This window comes from Pseudorca crassidens, chromosome 1 (assembly GCF_039906515.1).
Source record: "Pseudorca crassidens isolate mPseCra1 chromosome 1, mPseCra1.hap1, whole genome shotgun sequence".
NCBI classification, from domain to species: Eukaryota; Metazoa; Chordata; class Mammalia; order Artiodactyla; family Delphinidae; genus Pseudorca; species Pseudorca crassidens.
The window spans coordinates 101,627,835-101,641,244 of NC_090296.1; the positions used below are offsets into that span (position 1 = coordinate 101,627,835).

At 43.6% G+C, this 13,410-nt stretch overlaps 1 protein-coding gene across 4 annotated transcripts in view; it reads right to left on the minus strand.

Annotated features, from left to right (window-relative positions):
• MYO5A (myosin VA) overlaps positions 1-12,931 on the minus strand; it is a 183,665-nt gene extending 170,734 nt beyond the window's left edge. For all 4 annotated transcript variants that reach the window (XM_067747313.1, XM_067747305.1, XM_067747294.1 and 1 more), the window contains exon 1: positions 12,608-12,931. In XM_067747313.1, the coding sequence (XP_067603414.1) occupies positions 12,608-12,634 (27 nt within the window). In that variant the 5' untranslated portion in view covers positions 12,635-12,931. The remainder of the gene's footprint in view (positions 1-12,607) is intronic.
• Between the last annotated feature and the right edge of the window lie 479 nt (positions 12,932-13,410).

Sequence of the window (13,410 nt, forward strand, 5' to 3'; positions counted from 1 at the left end):
AACAGCTCATGAAGCTCAATATCAAAAAAACAAACAATCCAATTTAAAAATGCGTGGAAGGGCTTCCCTGGTGGCGCAGTGGTTGAGAGTCCGCCTGCCGATGCAGGGGACACGGGTTCGTGCCCCGGTCCGGGAAGATGCCACATGCCACGGAGCGGCTAGGCCCGTGAGCCATGGCCGCTGAGCCTGGACGTCCAGAGCCTGTGCTCTGCAATAAGAGAGGCCACAACAGTGAGAGGCCCGCGTACCGCAAAAAAAAAAAAAAAAAAAAAATGCATGGAAGACCTAAATAGACATTTCACCAAGGAAGACATACAGATGGCCAAGATGCACATGAAAAGATGCTTAACATCACTAATTACTACAGAAATGCAAATCAAAACTACAATGAGGTATTACCTCACACTGGTCAGAATGGCCATTAGCAAAATATCTAGAAACAATAAATGCTGGAAAGGGTGTGGTGAAAGGGAACCCTCCTGCACTGTTGGTGGGAATGTAAATTGATATAACCACTAGGGAGAACACTATTGAGGTTCCTTAAAAATCTAAAAATAGAACTACCATATGACCCAGCAATCCCACTACTGGGCATATACCCTGAGAAAACCATAATTCAAAAACAGACATGGGGGTTTCCCTGGTCGCGCAGTGGTTGAGAGTCCGCCTGCCGATGCAGGGGACACGGGTTCGTGTCCCAGTCCGGGAAGATCCCACATGCTGCGGAGCAGCTAGGCCCGTAAGCCATGGCCGCTGAGCCTGAGCATCTGGAGCCTGTGCTCCGCAACGGGAAAGGCCACAACAGTGAGAGGCCCGCGCACCGCAAAAAAAAAAAGAGAGAGACATGTACCACAATGTTCATTGCAGCTCTATTCACAATTGCCAGGACATGGAAGCAACCTAAGTGTCCATCAACAGATGAATGGATAAAGAAGATGTGGCACATATATACAATGGAATATTACTCAGTCATAAAAGGAAACGAAACTGAATTATCTGTAGTGAGATGGATGGACCTAGAGTCTGTCATACAGAGTGAAGTAAGTCAGAAACACAAATACCGTATGCTAACGCATATATATGGAATCTAAAAAAAAAAAAAATGGTACTGATGAACCTAGTGGCAGCACAGGAATAAAGACGTAGACATAGAGAATGGACTTGAGGACATGGGGTGGGCAAGGGGAAGCTGGGGTAAAGTGAGAGTAGCAGCGACATACATACACTACCAAATGTAAAACAGTTAGCTAGTGGGAAGCAGCAGCATAGCACAGGGAGATCAGCTTGGTGCTTTGCGATGACCTAGAGGGGTGGGATAGGAAGGGTAGGAGGGAGGTTCAAGAGGGAGGTGATATGGGGATATATGTATGCATATGGCTGATTCACTTTGCTGTACAACAGAAACTAACACAGTATTGTGAAGCAATTATACTCCAATAAAGATCTGTAAAAGTAAATAAATAAATTTAAAAAATAAACATAACCAAATAATGATGATGATTAAAAAAATAAAATTAAAATCTTTCTAATTCAATTATACTTTCTGGCCCAGATTCACCCAAGATCAAGGAGAAACAGTGAATAAGAGCAACAATAAGGAAAACTGTCAGAAAAAGGAAATAGTTTAGATTTCCAAAAGGTTAAGTTTTTGAAATAAACGTATATAGTTCTACTCTTAGAGGATTTTTCAAAGCAGAATAAAGGTACTGGATGGCAGGAAGCATCTCACAGAAGTGGGACATCTGGTCATCCTAGCCCTGAAGCAATGTACATAAAAAGTGCTATTTTTAAAATGAAATAAATGTGAATACCCTACCTTGCATAATTGTAAATGCGAACCCTTGCCAGGGAAATGTGGACTCTATAATTGACTAAAGCTGACTAATCCAAGCAAAGATTTATGTACAATAAATGCTCATCATAGTACATTTCTTATTACAGTGAAAATGCCCAACAGTAAATAAATTATGGTACACCCAGATGATGGAATATTATGCAGCCACTAAAAACATTTTCAGTGAATATTTTATAGGACTTCCTTGGTGGTCAGTGGTTAAGACTCCGCACTCCTAATGCAGGGGGCGCAGGTTCAATCCTTGGTAGGGAACTACAATCCCACATGCTTCATGGCGCAGCCTAAAAAAATTTTTTTCATTTAAAAAAAAAGAATATTCTATAACATAAAAATTATTACAATACATATTAAGCTTAAAAATCATAAAAATTAACATTATGAATATAGATAAAAGACTTGAAGTAAATTAATTGTTGAAAATAATCATCTCTGGATGGCAGTTTTTTTTTAATTTTCTTCCTTTACATGTTTCTTTTTTATTTTTTTAATTTTATTTATTTATTTTCAGCTGTGTTGGGTCTTTGTTGTTGCATGCAGGCTTTCTCTAGTTGTGGCGAGTGGGGGCTACTCTTTGTTGTGGTATGCAGGCTTCTCATTGCGGTGGCTTCTCTTGTGGAGCACAGGCTCTAGGTGCGTGGGCTTAGTAGTTGCAGCATGTGGGCTCAGTAGTTGTGGCTCACGGGCTCTAGAGCGCAGGCTCAGTAGTTGTGGCACACAGGCTTAGTTGCCCTGCGGCATGTGGGATCTTCCCGGACCAGGGCTCAAACCTGTGTCCCCTGCATTGGCAGGCCGATTGTTAACCACTGTGCCACAAGGGAAGCCCCCTTTTTATGTTTCTGTATTCTCCAAATTGTCTACAATATATCATTCCTATAAGCAGAAGAGATATTACTGAAAAGGCAATTTAAAAAAAAATTTTTTTTTAAATTTTTGGGCTGCGTTGGGTCTTCGTTGCTGTGCGTGGGCTTTCTCTAGTTGGGGCGAGCAGGGCTACCCTTCGTTGCGGTGCACGGGCTTCTCACTGTGGTGGCCTCTCTTGTTGTGGAGCATGGGCTCTACAGCGCGGGCTCAGTAGTTGTGGCAAACGGGCCCAGTCGCTCCGCAGCATGTGGGAACTTCCTGGACCAGGGATCGAACCCCTCTCCCCTGCATTGTCAGGTTGACCCTTAACCACTGCGCCACCAGGGAAGTTCCCTGAAAAGGCAATTTTTAAAAAGTTTTTCCAATTAATCTCCATTTTTATTTTTAACTCTTTCCCACTTTTTCTTACCCTAATCTAAGTCTTAAGGTCTAGGGCAGTGGTTCTCAAGCAGGGGCAGGGGGAAGGGGGACTGCTCCCCAGGGAACATTTGGCAGTCTGTAGACAATACAGATTGGCTGTCACAACTCGGGGTGGGGGATGCTACTGGATCTAGCAGATAAAGGTTAGAGATGAGGCTAAATATCCTACAACATGCAGGACAAGCCCCCAGAAAAAAAGAAGAGTGCAGAGGTTGAGAAATCTTGGTTAGAATGAAGAAAATGAGCATAAGCAGGAAGATTGGGTTAAAATACAATATTAACTCTAGTGGGTTTAACTTTCCATTTCTAAAATAAGATTTAACAAATACACATTCTGAATTGATGAAAGTTTAGTCCAGGTTTTGACCCAAATTTCTTATTATTAAGATATACTTTTCCTAATTTTATGGAAAATATCTCTAGCAGTTCTGCTCCCAAACTGAGCATGATGCTTATCGAACTAGAAGATTTTTTTCAGCTTGAGCATAGAGAGACCAAATCTGTTTAAACGTTTTTTAAGTACTGCTATAAAAATGTTTTAAAGTGAGCTCATATCCTTAAGGGAATAGCTGATTATCTATTGTAATCACTCCAGTATGATAAGATGAAAAACTAAGTTCTAACTAGTCTAGTCTAACTAGTCAAAACCAGTCTAACACAAAAGTGTTTGTTTGAAACACATACACACTCACATACACAGAAAATGATTTATGTAAACTCACACAAAATTACTTCTATTTGGTGATGTCAGATTCAGGGAATGGTAACAAAGCAAGAATACAAAGCTTTGAGGAAATGAAGTACCCTCCTCAGTCTAAATTACTAAATAATTCACTCCATAAGAAATTTGGTTATAACAAAGCACAAGAGAGCATTAGGAGTGGGTACATGAACTACAGTCAGTAGTACAGGATCAAGAAGTAGATGACATGGTGGAAAGGAAGAGAGCAAAAAAAAAGATTAGAACACTGTAGATGAATAATGGATGATCTGAACAGTCAAAAGGGGGAAATAAGAAATTTTGCAACTTATCCTTGGGTGAAAATGGGGTAAGAGAATAATGTTTGCATACAAGGATGTGAAGAAAATAAAGGAAAATAAAATGCTGAGGAAATATGGCAGAAAGAGATCAGAAGGAAAGGTTACATAGGGTTCAGAGCCCCCTAAATAAGACTGAATAAAAAATACTTTTTAAATCATCTATCTCTGATATGCTTTTTTTGTTTTAGTTGAAGTACAGTTGATTTACAATATTGTGCTAGTTTCAGGTGTACAGCAAAGTGATTCAGTTCTATTTTTTTTCCAGATTATTTTCCATTATAGGTTGTTATAAATATAATTCCCGTGCTATGCAATAAATCCTTGCTGCTTATCTATTTTATATATAGTAGTGTGTATCTGTTAATCCCATACTCCTAATTTATCTGCCCCTCATATGCTTTTATCAACATTTGCACTTGATTCTCCATGGCCTTTTTTTTTTTAATTAAAATTGATTCTCTAGGGGAAAGATATCCAATGTCCTCCTAGTCAAAACCCTCCTATTCATCTTCTCAAAAATCAGCAAAGGAGAGGCAGAACTCAGTCACTTTGTCACTTTTGGTGACTGATTCATAGTGGACATTGTTTGAGGGTAGCTGTTTTGTTCTGTCTCTCTAGCACTATTCCTTCTGATGGGGAACAGCTTTCAGCCACCCTACCAGGTCTGAGTAGGACTATCAGTCAGGATGCCCCATCCTCCCTCTGGCCTCTGAGATGAGCAAGACTGGACTGCTCACGGTCTCCCTCCCACCACCTACTCGGCACACAACCACAAGCAAGGACAACCAGAATTCCTCTACCAGGCTCTCTTCCTCCAGGCCCAGAGCTAGACCATGTGGTCTGCAGGTGCCACTGACCCTGAAAAGAGCTGTCCTGAGGATGAAAGCAATATTAAATAGCAGTCTGACACGAAAGCCAGTGACAGAGAGCCCCAGAGGTACCATGTCAGAGTCTTGAATCTAGCCATGCCTGGACTTTCAGGGCATCTAAGCAAATAAAATGCTTTTTGGCTTTGAGTTGGGTTTCCATCACTTCCAACTAAAACAGCTCTGGCTGGTAAATTGTTTAACACTGTCAAAGAGAGGTTCGGAAAGTCGGTGTATCAGAACTATGATCCATGAATTAGCCAGACCCTTTCTGTTTATCTACCACATCTTAGCTGATATCATAACTTGAGATAATGAGTTTCATATGTGTAAAACAACGGCTAGAGTAGAAATTCATTTTAAATGACATATTTATTTATTTAAAGAACTAACAAGTATCCTTACTAAACTGGGATTTGATGTTATAAACTTCTAATCTTGGTGTTAAATAAATACTTCGCCATTTTCCCACTTCACCTTCATCTTTCTGAAGGGTCTGTCCTTTTAATCTGTCTAGCCTCTTCACTGCCCTGATCATTTTATTTCTCCCATTCTGAAATTCCTTCAGAATGTATTTATCAAGAGGAAACCCAGGACTTCTCTGGTGGCGCAGTGGTTAAGAATCTGCCTGCCAATGCAGGGGACACGGGTTCAAGCCCTGGTCCGGGAAGATCCCACATGCCGTGGAGCAACTAAGCCCATGCGCCACAACTACTGAGCCTGCGCTCTAGAGCCCGCGAGCCACAACTACTGAGCCCATGTGCCACAACTACTGAGCTCATGTGCCACAACTACTACCCGTGTGGCTAGAGCCCGTGCTCCACAACAAGAGAAGCCACCAGAGTGAGAAGCCCATGCACCACAACGAAGAGTAGCCCCCACTAGTCGCAACTAGAGAAAGCCCACGTGCCGCAACGAAGACCCAAAGCAGACAAAAATAAATATACAAAAAAAAAAAAAGAGGAAACTCCAACCACATACACAGGATTCCTGGCCAGGACAATGCATGTTTTTGTGTGAGTGACTAAAGAGAGACAAAACTTGTCTTTTTTTTATGTCCCATCTCCCTCCAGTCCAGCACTGTGCTCACTTTTTTTTTTTTTTAACTTTTTGGCCATGCCGTGTGGCATGTGGGATCTTAGTTCCCCGACCAGGGATCGAACCCCCGCTCCCTGCAGTGGAAGGGCAGAGTCTTAATCATAATCACTGGACCGCCAGGGAAGTCCCTGTGCTCACATTTTTGAACACGGCATGACATCGGGCCAAAGGAGGTAGATAGACGATTTCCATGAACACTTAGGAGTGGATAACGCACTTTTTCCTTGATTTCAACCAAGTTTGCAGCCATTATTTTGAAACTAAAGCATAATTATATCATCCTTAAGTTCTATAATTGGCAAAAAGCCTCTGTGGTACATGGAGATGTTTAAGGCAAATGGCAGCTGGTTAAGGAGACTTTCAACTGAGAAGGGCTTTGAAGCGAAGTGGAGACTGTCTGAGGCATGAAGAAGCCGGGGATAAGTTTCTGCAAAGTTTTAAAATCTCTATCAGCACGAACCCAGATGGACATTACTACCAAGGTAGATGAGGCAGGAGAACTGTTAAAGGGCAGAATTGACTAAAGGGCATTTTAGCACACTAAGGACCTAAGGAAACAAGGCATCAAAAGCAGACACCATTAGTAAAGGTAAGGTGGTAAGTATGTGAAGAAAAGATTAAATAAATCACTTAAACTCCTTTCCAACTATTCTCACTTCCCACTGTCAGTGAAACTCCATGGGACTCACACCCAAGGTCAAGTCTCTATATTCAGTTATCAATATTCGTTGAGCTAAGGTGGAATCATAACATACACTTTTGAAAACAAACAACTCTTTCCTCTGCCCCAGCGGGCAAGCCAACTCCAGTAAACTCTCTGAATAAGCTGGGGAAGAGAAGGAGCTAAGCACCAACGAACTTTTGAGGGTGACAGAAATGTTCTATATCTTGTTTGTGATGGTGATTACATGACAGAATATATTTATCAAAATTCATTAAACTGTGCACTTAAAATTAGTGATTTTTAAAAATATTTATTTATTTGGCTGCGCCAGGTCTTAGTTGTGGCATATGGGATTTTGGTTGTGGTACACGGGATCTAGTTCCCTGACCAGGGATCGAACCCAGGCCCCCTGCATTGGGAGCATGGAGTCTTAACCACTGGACCACCAGGGAAGTCCCAAAATGAGTGAATTTTATTAAATGTAAATTATACCTCAATAAAGTTGATTAGAGAGATACAGAGGCAGGAGCCAGAGGGAAGGGAGAGGACAACCTCCCCAGGTAGACAAATGGAGAAAGTCTGCGAAAACTACTGTAGGACAGGACACGCCTGGTGGGGTGGAGTGGTGTCGCCCACACAATATTTCACCTAGGGCCAGACCTCATTCCATAGATCAGCCAGGAGTTTATACTTCTGATAATACCTCATAGTTCATTAGGAATTACCTAAAGTGGAGACAGATAAATCCAATCCATCCTCTAGTGGGCCATGTGCCCCTAGATTCTCCTGATGGAGGCAAAAGTCATGATAAAGTGAAGAACACAAAAGCTAAATTACCCTCCTCTCCCACAGTCTCCTATAGGAAAGTTATCCCCCCCACTCCACCTCAACCTTTTGGAGGTTTAAGTTAAATCCCCGGAACCCCATTCAGACCTTCCTCCAGTATCCCCTTACTTCAAAAAGCTAAAAGCACCAGGAAGAATTAACCTGTTTATGTGGCAGTAGCAACTCTCATTAAAATTATAACTTTTTTGTAATCTTTTAGCCACTGGGCAATACACCGAACTGTCACACTTCAAGAAACAGTAACAAATTTCAAGAGGAGATCACAACCATTCTGCTTTGCTCAAACAGTCTAAAGAAGTATTTCTGAGCCACTTACAAATTCCAGAGTCAGCAAAAATTCATGATATAATGAGAATTAACTTCCAGTTTCCAAAGCTAGAGCCACTGGTGTTAACTTACACTATTCCCTCTCCTTCTCTTCCTGTATCTACTCCATCACAGAGACCTGTCTCTCACACTTTCTGCCTGCACTTCAATCTACCAGACTTCCATCACTTTCCATTTTGTTTCCTACAACATTTTCCTTGGTCTCCCTGGCTCCCAGCTCTCTTCTCTATTACTCACCCTGTTCATCATGCCTGAAAATGTGCTTACTTGTTTAACCACTCCATTACACCCTGCTTCATTCCTACAAGTGGACTAATCATCCCAAACCATTATTTTCTGTTTCTCTCCTGTTTAAATATTTTTTAATCCATCCAACAAATATTTAATGAACACCTACTATGTGGAAGACATTGTGATAGGCTCTACAGGAGGTAAACAAACCCTGACCAGCATCTCAGGGGGCTTACAGTATTGTGGGAGTGGCTTACATATATACAGATAACTATAATAAGATAGAAATGTGTACAGGTCATTAAGACAGAGAACTGTCAGCTGGATGTCAAGTAAAATCAGAATTGGTAAAGAAGAAGTAGAATATGAGACAAAGAAAAAGCTACAGAGGTTTCCAGCATGAGGGACTAGGAAAATAGCAGAGCCATTAACAGGCCAAAGGACATCAGGAAGAAATACAGATAGAAGGAGCATGACAGGAGATTTAAGAAAAGTGAATGTACTTGCCAAAGCCCAAATCAGGGAACATGATCAGAGATTTCTGTTCTGCTTTAAGAGGCTGGAAGCAGTCTAAGAAATGCAATTTCAACACCAAAATATTAGAATTTCCAGGATTGATGATTTAAAGGGACAATGGCATAGAATATAAAATTGGGACTATCTCAGAAAAAATCTAGTCCATGCAGCTTCAGTAGGTATGAGGAAATATGGTGGGAAAGGAAGATTACAGATATACAATCTACTGGCCTAATAGTTGTTTCATCTAAGGAAAGTGTACTTGGCTTCTGGAGTGAGGGTTTTAGACTGTTTCTGTACTGTTAGAAAATTCAGCATCCTGACATACTATGGGACTCCTAATTAAACTTCAGGTAATCTTGGCCATTCTACAGCATTTATGTGGTACCCATGGTGTCTGGGAACTTCATGTGAGGATGACTAGGATGCCATTTTATTGCTATTGGTGATCCATCCAGGTCTAATTAATAAACCCTGCTCCACAAATGCTGAATCCTTTGAAGGTGCTGAAAGTAGCTACAAGTGATATCATCATTCAGACACCCACTGGAAAGTCAAGACCAGCAAATATTTTCAAAACCAGAAACAATAAGATGTCACAACCACCTTCAATTTTTTCAGGAACGAGTCAGGTGGATCTAAAAATAAATCAACACACAACTCTGTGATTATACTAAAAACCTTTGAATTGTACATTTTAAATTGGTGAATTGTACATTATGTGAATTATACCTCAATAAAGCTGTTATTTTAACAATCAACAAACATGTTTTAACCAAAATGTTAGTTTCCAGAAATGTTATATCCTAGTAACCCAGCTATTGCCTTTAAAATGTTTATACTGCTTGAAAAATTTACAAAAGAGAAGCCCTGCTAAACTGCTGTGACAAAACCATTATCATTTTAGCTAAAAAGAATAAACTGAATGGTCTTTTGTCTTTCACTGTAATAGGAGCTGATTTCTATCACACATCAAAATCTGCCTTTAAGCTCTGAATGACATTTTGAAAAGGGCACTTTTCAAATTTAACCACTATGTTGAATACCATAATCATGGCATGTCACTATTATATCTTTCCTTGTAGTCTACCCCCAGAACTTCCTTCCCTATAATCCTCTGCAAGGGGAAAATCCTTGTGTTTATATACAATTTTTTTTAATTTTATTTATTTATTTTATTTTTGGCTGCGCTGAGTCTTCGTTGCTGCATGCGGGCTTTCTCTAGTTGTGGTGAGCGGGGACTACTCTTCATTGCAGTGCGTGGGCTTCTCATTGCGGTGGCTTCTCTTGTTGCGGAACACGGGCTCTAGGTGCACGGGCTTCAGTAGTTGTGGCACACGGGTTCAGTAGTTGTGGCACGTGGGCTCAGTAGTTGTGGCACGTGGGCTCAGTAGTTGTGGCACACGGGCTTAGTTGCTCCACCATGTGGGATCTTCCTAGACCAGGGCTCAAACCTGTGTCCCTTACATTGGTAGGCGGATTCTTAACCACTGCACCACCAGGGAAGTCTAATCCTTGTGTTTAATATCCATTTATATTACCTCTAATGATTTCCCTCGTCCTCTAAAAATCACTACCCAAGCTTTTATCTCTAGAATCATTCCAACCTTCTCATGTCCCAACCTCTTCCCTAACTTCTACAAATAAATACCATACCAGCTGTCTGCCTGCTGCTGAGGTAACAGCAGGTTATTTATGCCCTTGAAGATTCAAAGTGGGCCAAGAATATAAGAAGCAGGCTGTAAACCCTTCGAGGGAAAGGACTGTGTCTTGTTTATATTAGAACCTCTCAACATTAAGCAGAGTACCTGGCACCCAGGAGGTGCTCAATAAATATTTTTGTCCGCCATTAAGCTAAGGTCCATTCACAAAAAGAATGAGCCAACAAACAAACCAAGTAACCAGATTATCCTTAGGTATAAATGCATTTAGGAGAAGGCAACTTAAGCTCAACTTCCCTACTGATGTCTAAACCAGTTTGTCTTTACAATGACTAGAAGGTGAATTTTAAAACAGATTGTGATTATGACCAAAGCCCACCCCAAACCTTACAATTTTAAAAATCACAGGATCTTTTAAATTTTTTCTTGCCAATTATTTTGGGAGAAAAAAGCAGACCCAAAACCCAAGAGCAACGTATTATCCAACCAGTGTCTAGTTAAGCAGCCTACAATTAGTCAGGCAGCTGAAGGATGGACTCCTCAGGCAGTGAAGAATGGGGTCTATACAAAGTAACTAAGGAATATTTACAGACCATATCTCTTCTTGTGAAAATGACTCTGATATTTCTTAGTACCCACCTCATATGTTTATTATGAGGATTAAATGAGTTAATATTTGTAAAGCACTTAAAACTGTACCTGGCACATAGTTAGCTTTATATAAATGTTTGTTTATAAAGTAACTTTGGATCAATTTCCAATTGCATTCAATCATACATTAGGTATCTACAATGCCTAAAGAATTACCAGGTTTAGAGAGAAGTTTCATTGTGCAGTCCTCAAATCTGAAGCTGGAAAGAGAGAGGTCCCAGGAAATGTTTCATGCAAACTCATTTCATGGTTGAAGAAATATACCTCATATTTGTAGAGAAATTCACAGGTTACGAAAAGCATTCCCATGTATTATTGTTTGATCCTCACAACAACAACCTTGTAAGAGATGTAGGGCAGGTATAATTAACTCCATTTACAGATGAGGAAACTAAAGCACAGAGAGGTTAAGTGATTTGCCCAAGGTCACACAGTAAGTGAAAAGGCCCCGGCTAGAATCAAGGGCTAGAATCCAGTTCTCTTGATGGCGGGTCCAGACCTCTTCCTTCTATAACATGCTGCAACTTGAGCCCTGGGCTTACTTGGGTCATATTTGGAAGCAGTGATTCTGAGACCATAAATGTAGACTTGGCCTCAGATGCAAACTCAAAAAGTTAAGGTTAATTCTGTTAACTGGAATTAGAGGTAATTAATAGCTGGCAAAACATCTACCTACACAGGAGTGATAGTATAAAATGCCATGACTACACACAGTCACAAAGGGCACCACACACTGTCTTGAAGGGACAGTTCTCCAAAATATGCCATTCAGAGATTACCAGCCCCAGAGAATACTGCTGTCAGTATAAGAAGGAAAGGCTGCCACTTCCCTTAAACAAAACCCAGAAGGAAAAGGCTCACCCCAGAGGATGGTGAAGACATGGAGCCTAACAAGGCTCTAAGGGATTACATGCAGATTGCAAACTCCCAGCGACAAATGAGTACCGACCACCCCAGTGAATCAGCTCGCATTTATTCGTCTGCATCTTCCCCAGGGGCTCTCCACCCCAGGGTAGCAATCTGAAACCGGGCACCTAAAGGTGAAAATCGACTGGCGACCTTTTGCAAGATTCCATACCTCACAGAAAGGTTGGGTGGCGGTAGAAGTGGCACCGCATACCAACACCAGACGTTATTTTAAGCGCGTGTCCCCAGGGGAGGGACCGACCATCTAATCTGTCAGATCTAGGATCTCCCACCAGCCAGGATTTTTCCTAAAGCAAGACGGAGGGCTGAGCAATCCTGCCCCAGGCTCGCCCTACTAAAGCCACACAGACCCGCTTTCCACTTAGAAACCCGCACTGCTCCCAGGCCAAGAAGGGTGGCAGGGGCCACAGAGGCACCCCGAGGCAGGCCTCCCTCCGCCGCCTTAACCATCAACGCCCGAACAAGGAAGGTGCCTCTGCGGGCGACCGGCGGGCAAGGCAGAGGATTTCAAAATGCTCGGAAAGGGGGTGGTGCCGGAGGGGCCGGACTGGGTCCCCACGCCCCGGCCCCTCCCCGGCCTGACAGCTGGCGGCGCCGGGCCGCGCGGCCCCCTCCCCAAGGCGCGGCTCATGGGGCGCCTTACCTTTGTGTAGAGCTCCGACGCGGCCATGGCGGGCCCCGCGGCGCCGACGCCCCCCGCCTGTGCGGAGGCCGCACCTCTTCTGGGCGGCTGCCCGCGCCGACTAGGAAACGCCGGGGCTGCAGCCGGCAGGGAGCAGGGCAGGGCCAGGCAGGGCGGGCCGCTCCGGGCGGGGCGGGGTGGGGTTGGGTGGGGCGTCTCAGCCGCGGGCGGCCAGTGGGGGCCTCGCCATCACTCCCGGGCTCGCCGCGAGCTGTGTCGCGCGCTCGGCGTGCCCGGGGTCCTCGGGGTCGCCGCCGCTGCCAACCCTACAGCCGGTGATGCTGCTGCTGCTGCCGCCGCCGCCGCCGCCGCCGCCCTCGCCCTGTGCATTGTGGGAGCGGGAGGAGGCTGTGCTCCAGCGCTGCCACCGCGGCTGCTCCGGGTTCTCTCGGGCTCACGCTGCCTCCCATCGGCTGCGGGCACCGGGCATCATCAGCCTGTCAGCCAGCGTCGCCGCTGCCTCCTCCCGCGCTGCCGAGACCCAGAAGCCCGCCCCAGGACACCCACTGGCCGCACACCGCCCCCGGGATGCCCCAGGCCCCAAGCGAGCCCTGGACCGTGCAGAATAGCCCAGCCTCCGAGAGGGGCAGCGATAGCGGTGTCACTCAGGGTGTCTGTAAATGGGACCCTGCAGGTAAATGGGAGTCTGCAGGCTGCTTTTCCTGTGCTTCCAAACATTGGTAGGGAAAGGATAGGGGGAGAAGCTTCTTGGAAGGCCATGGAATAACCTAGAATTCCAGAAGAGCCTTATTAGCAGTACACGT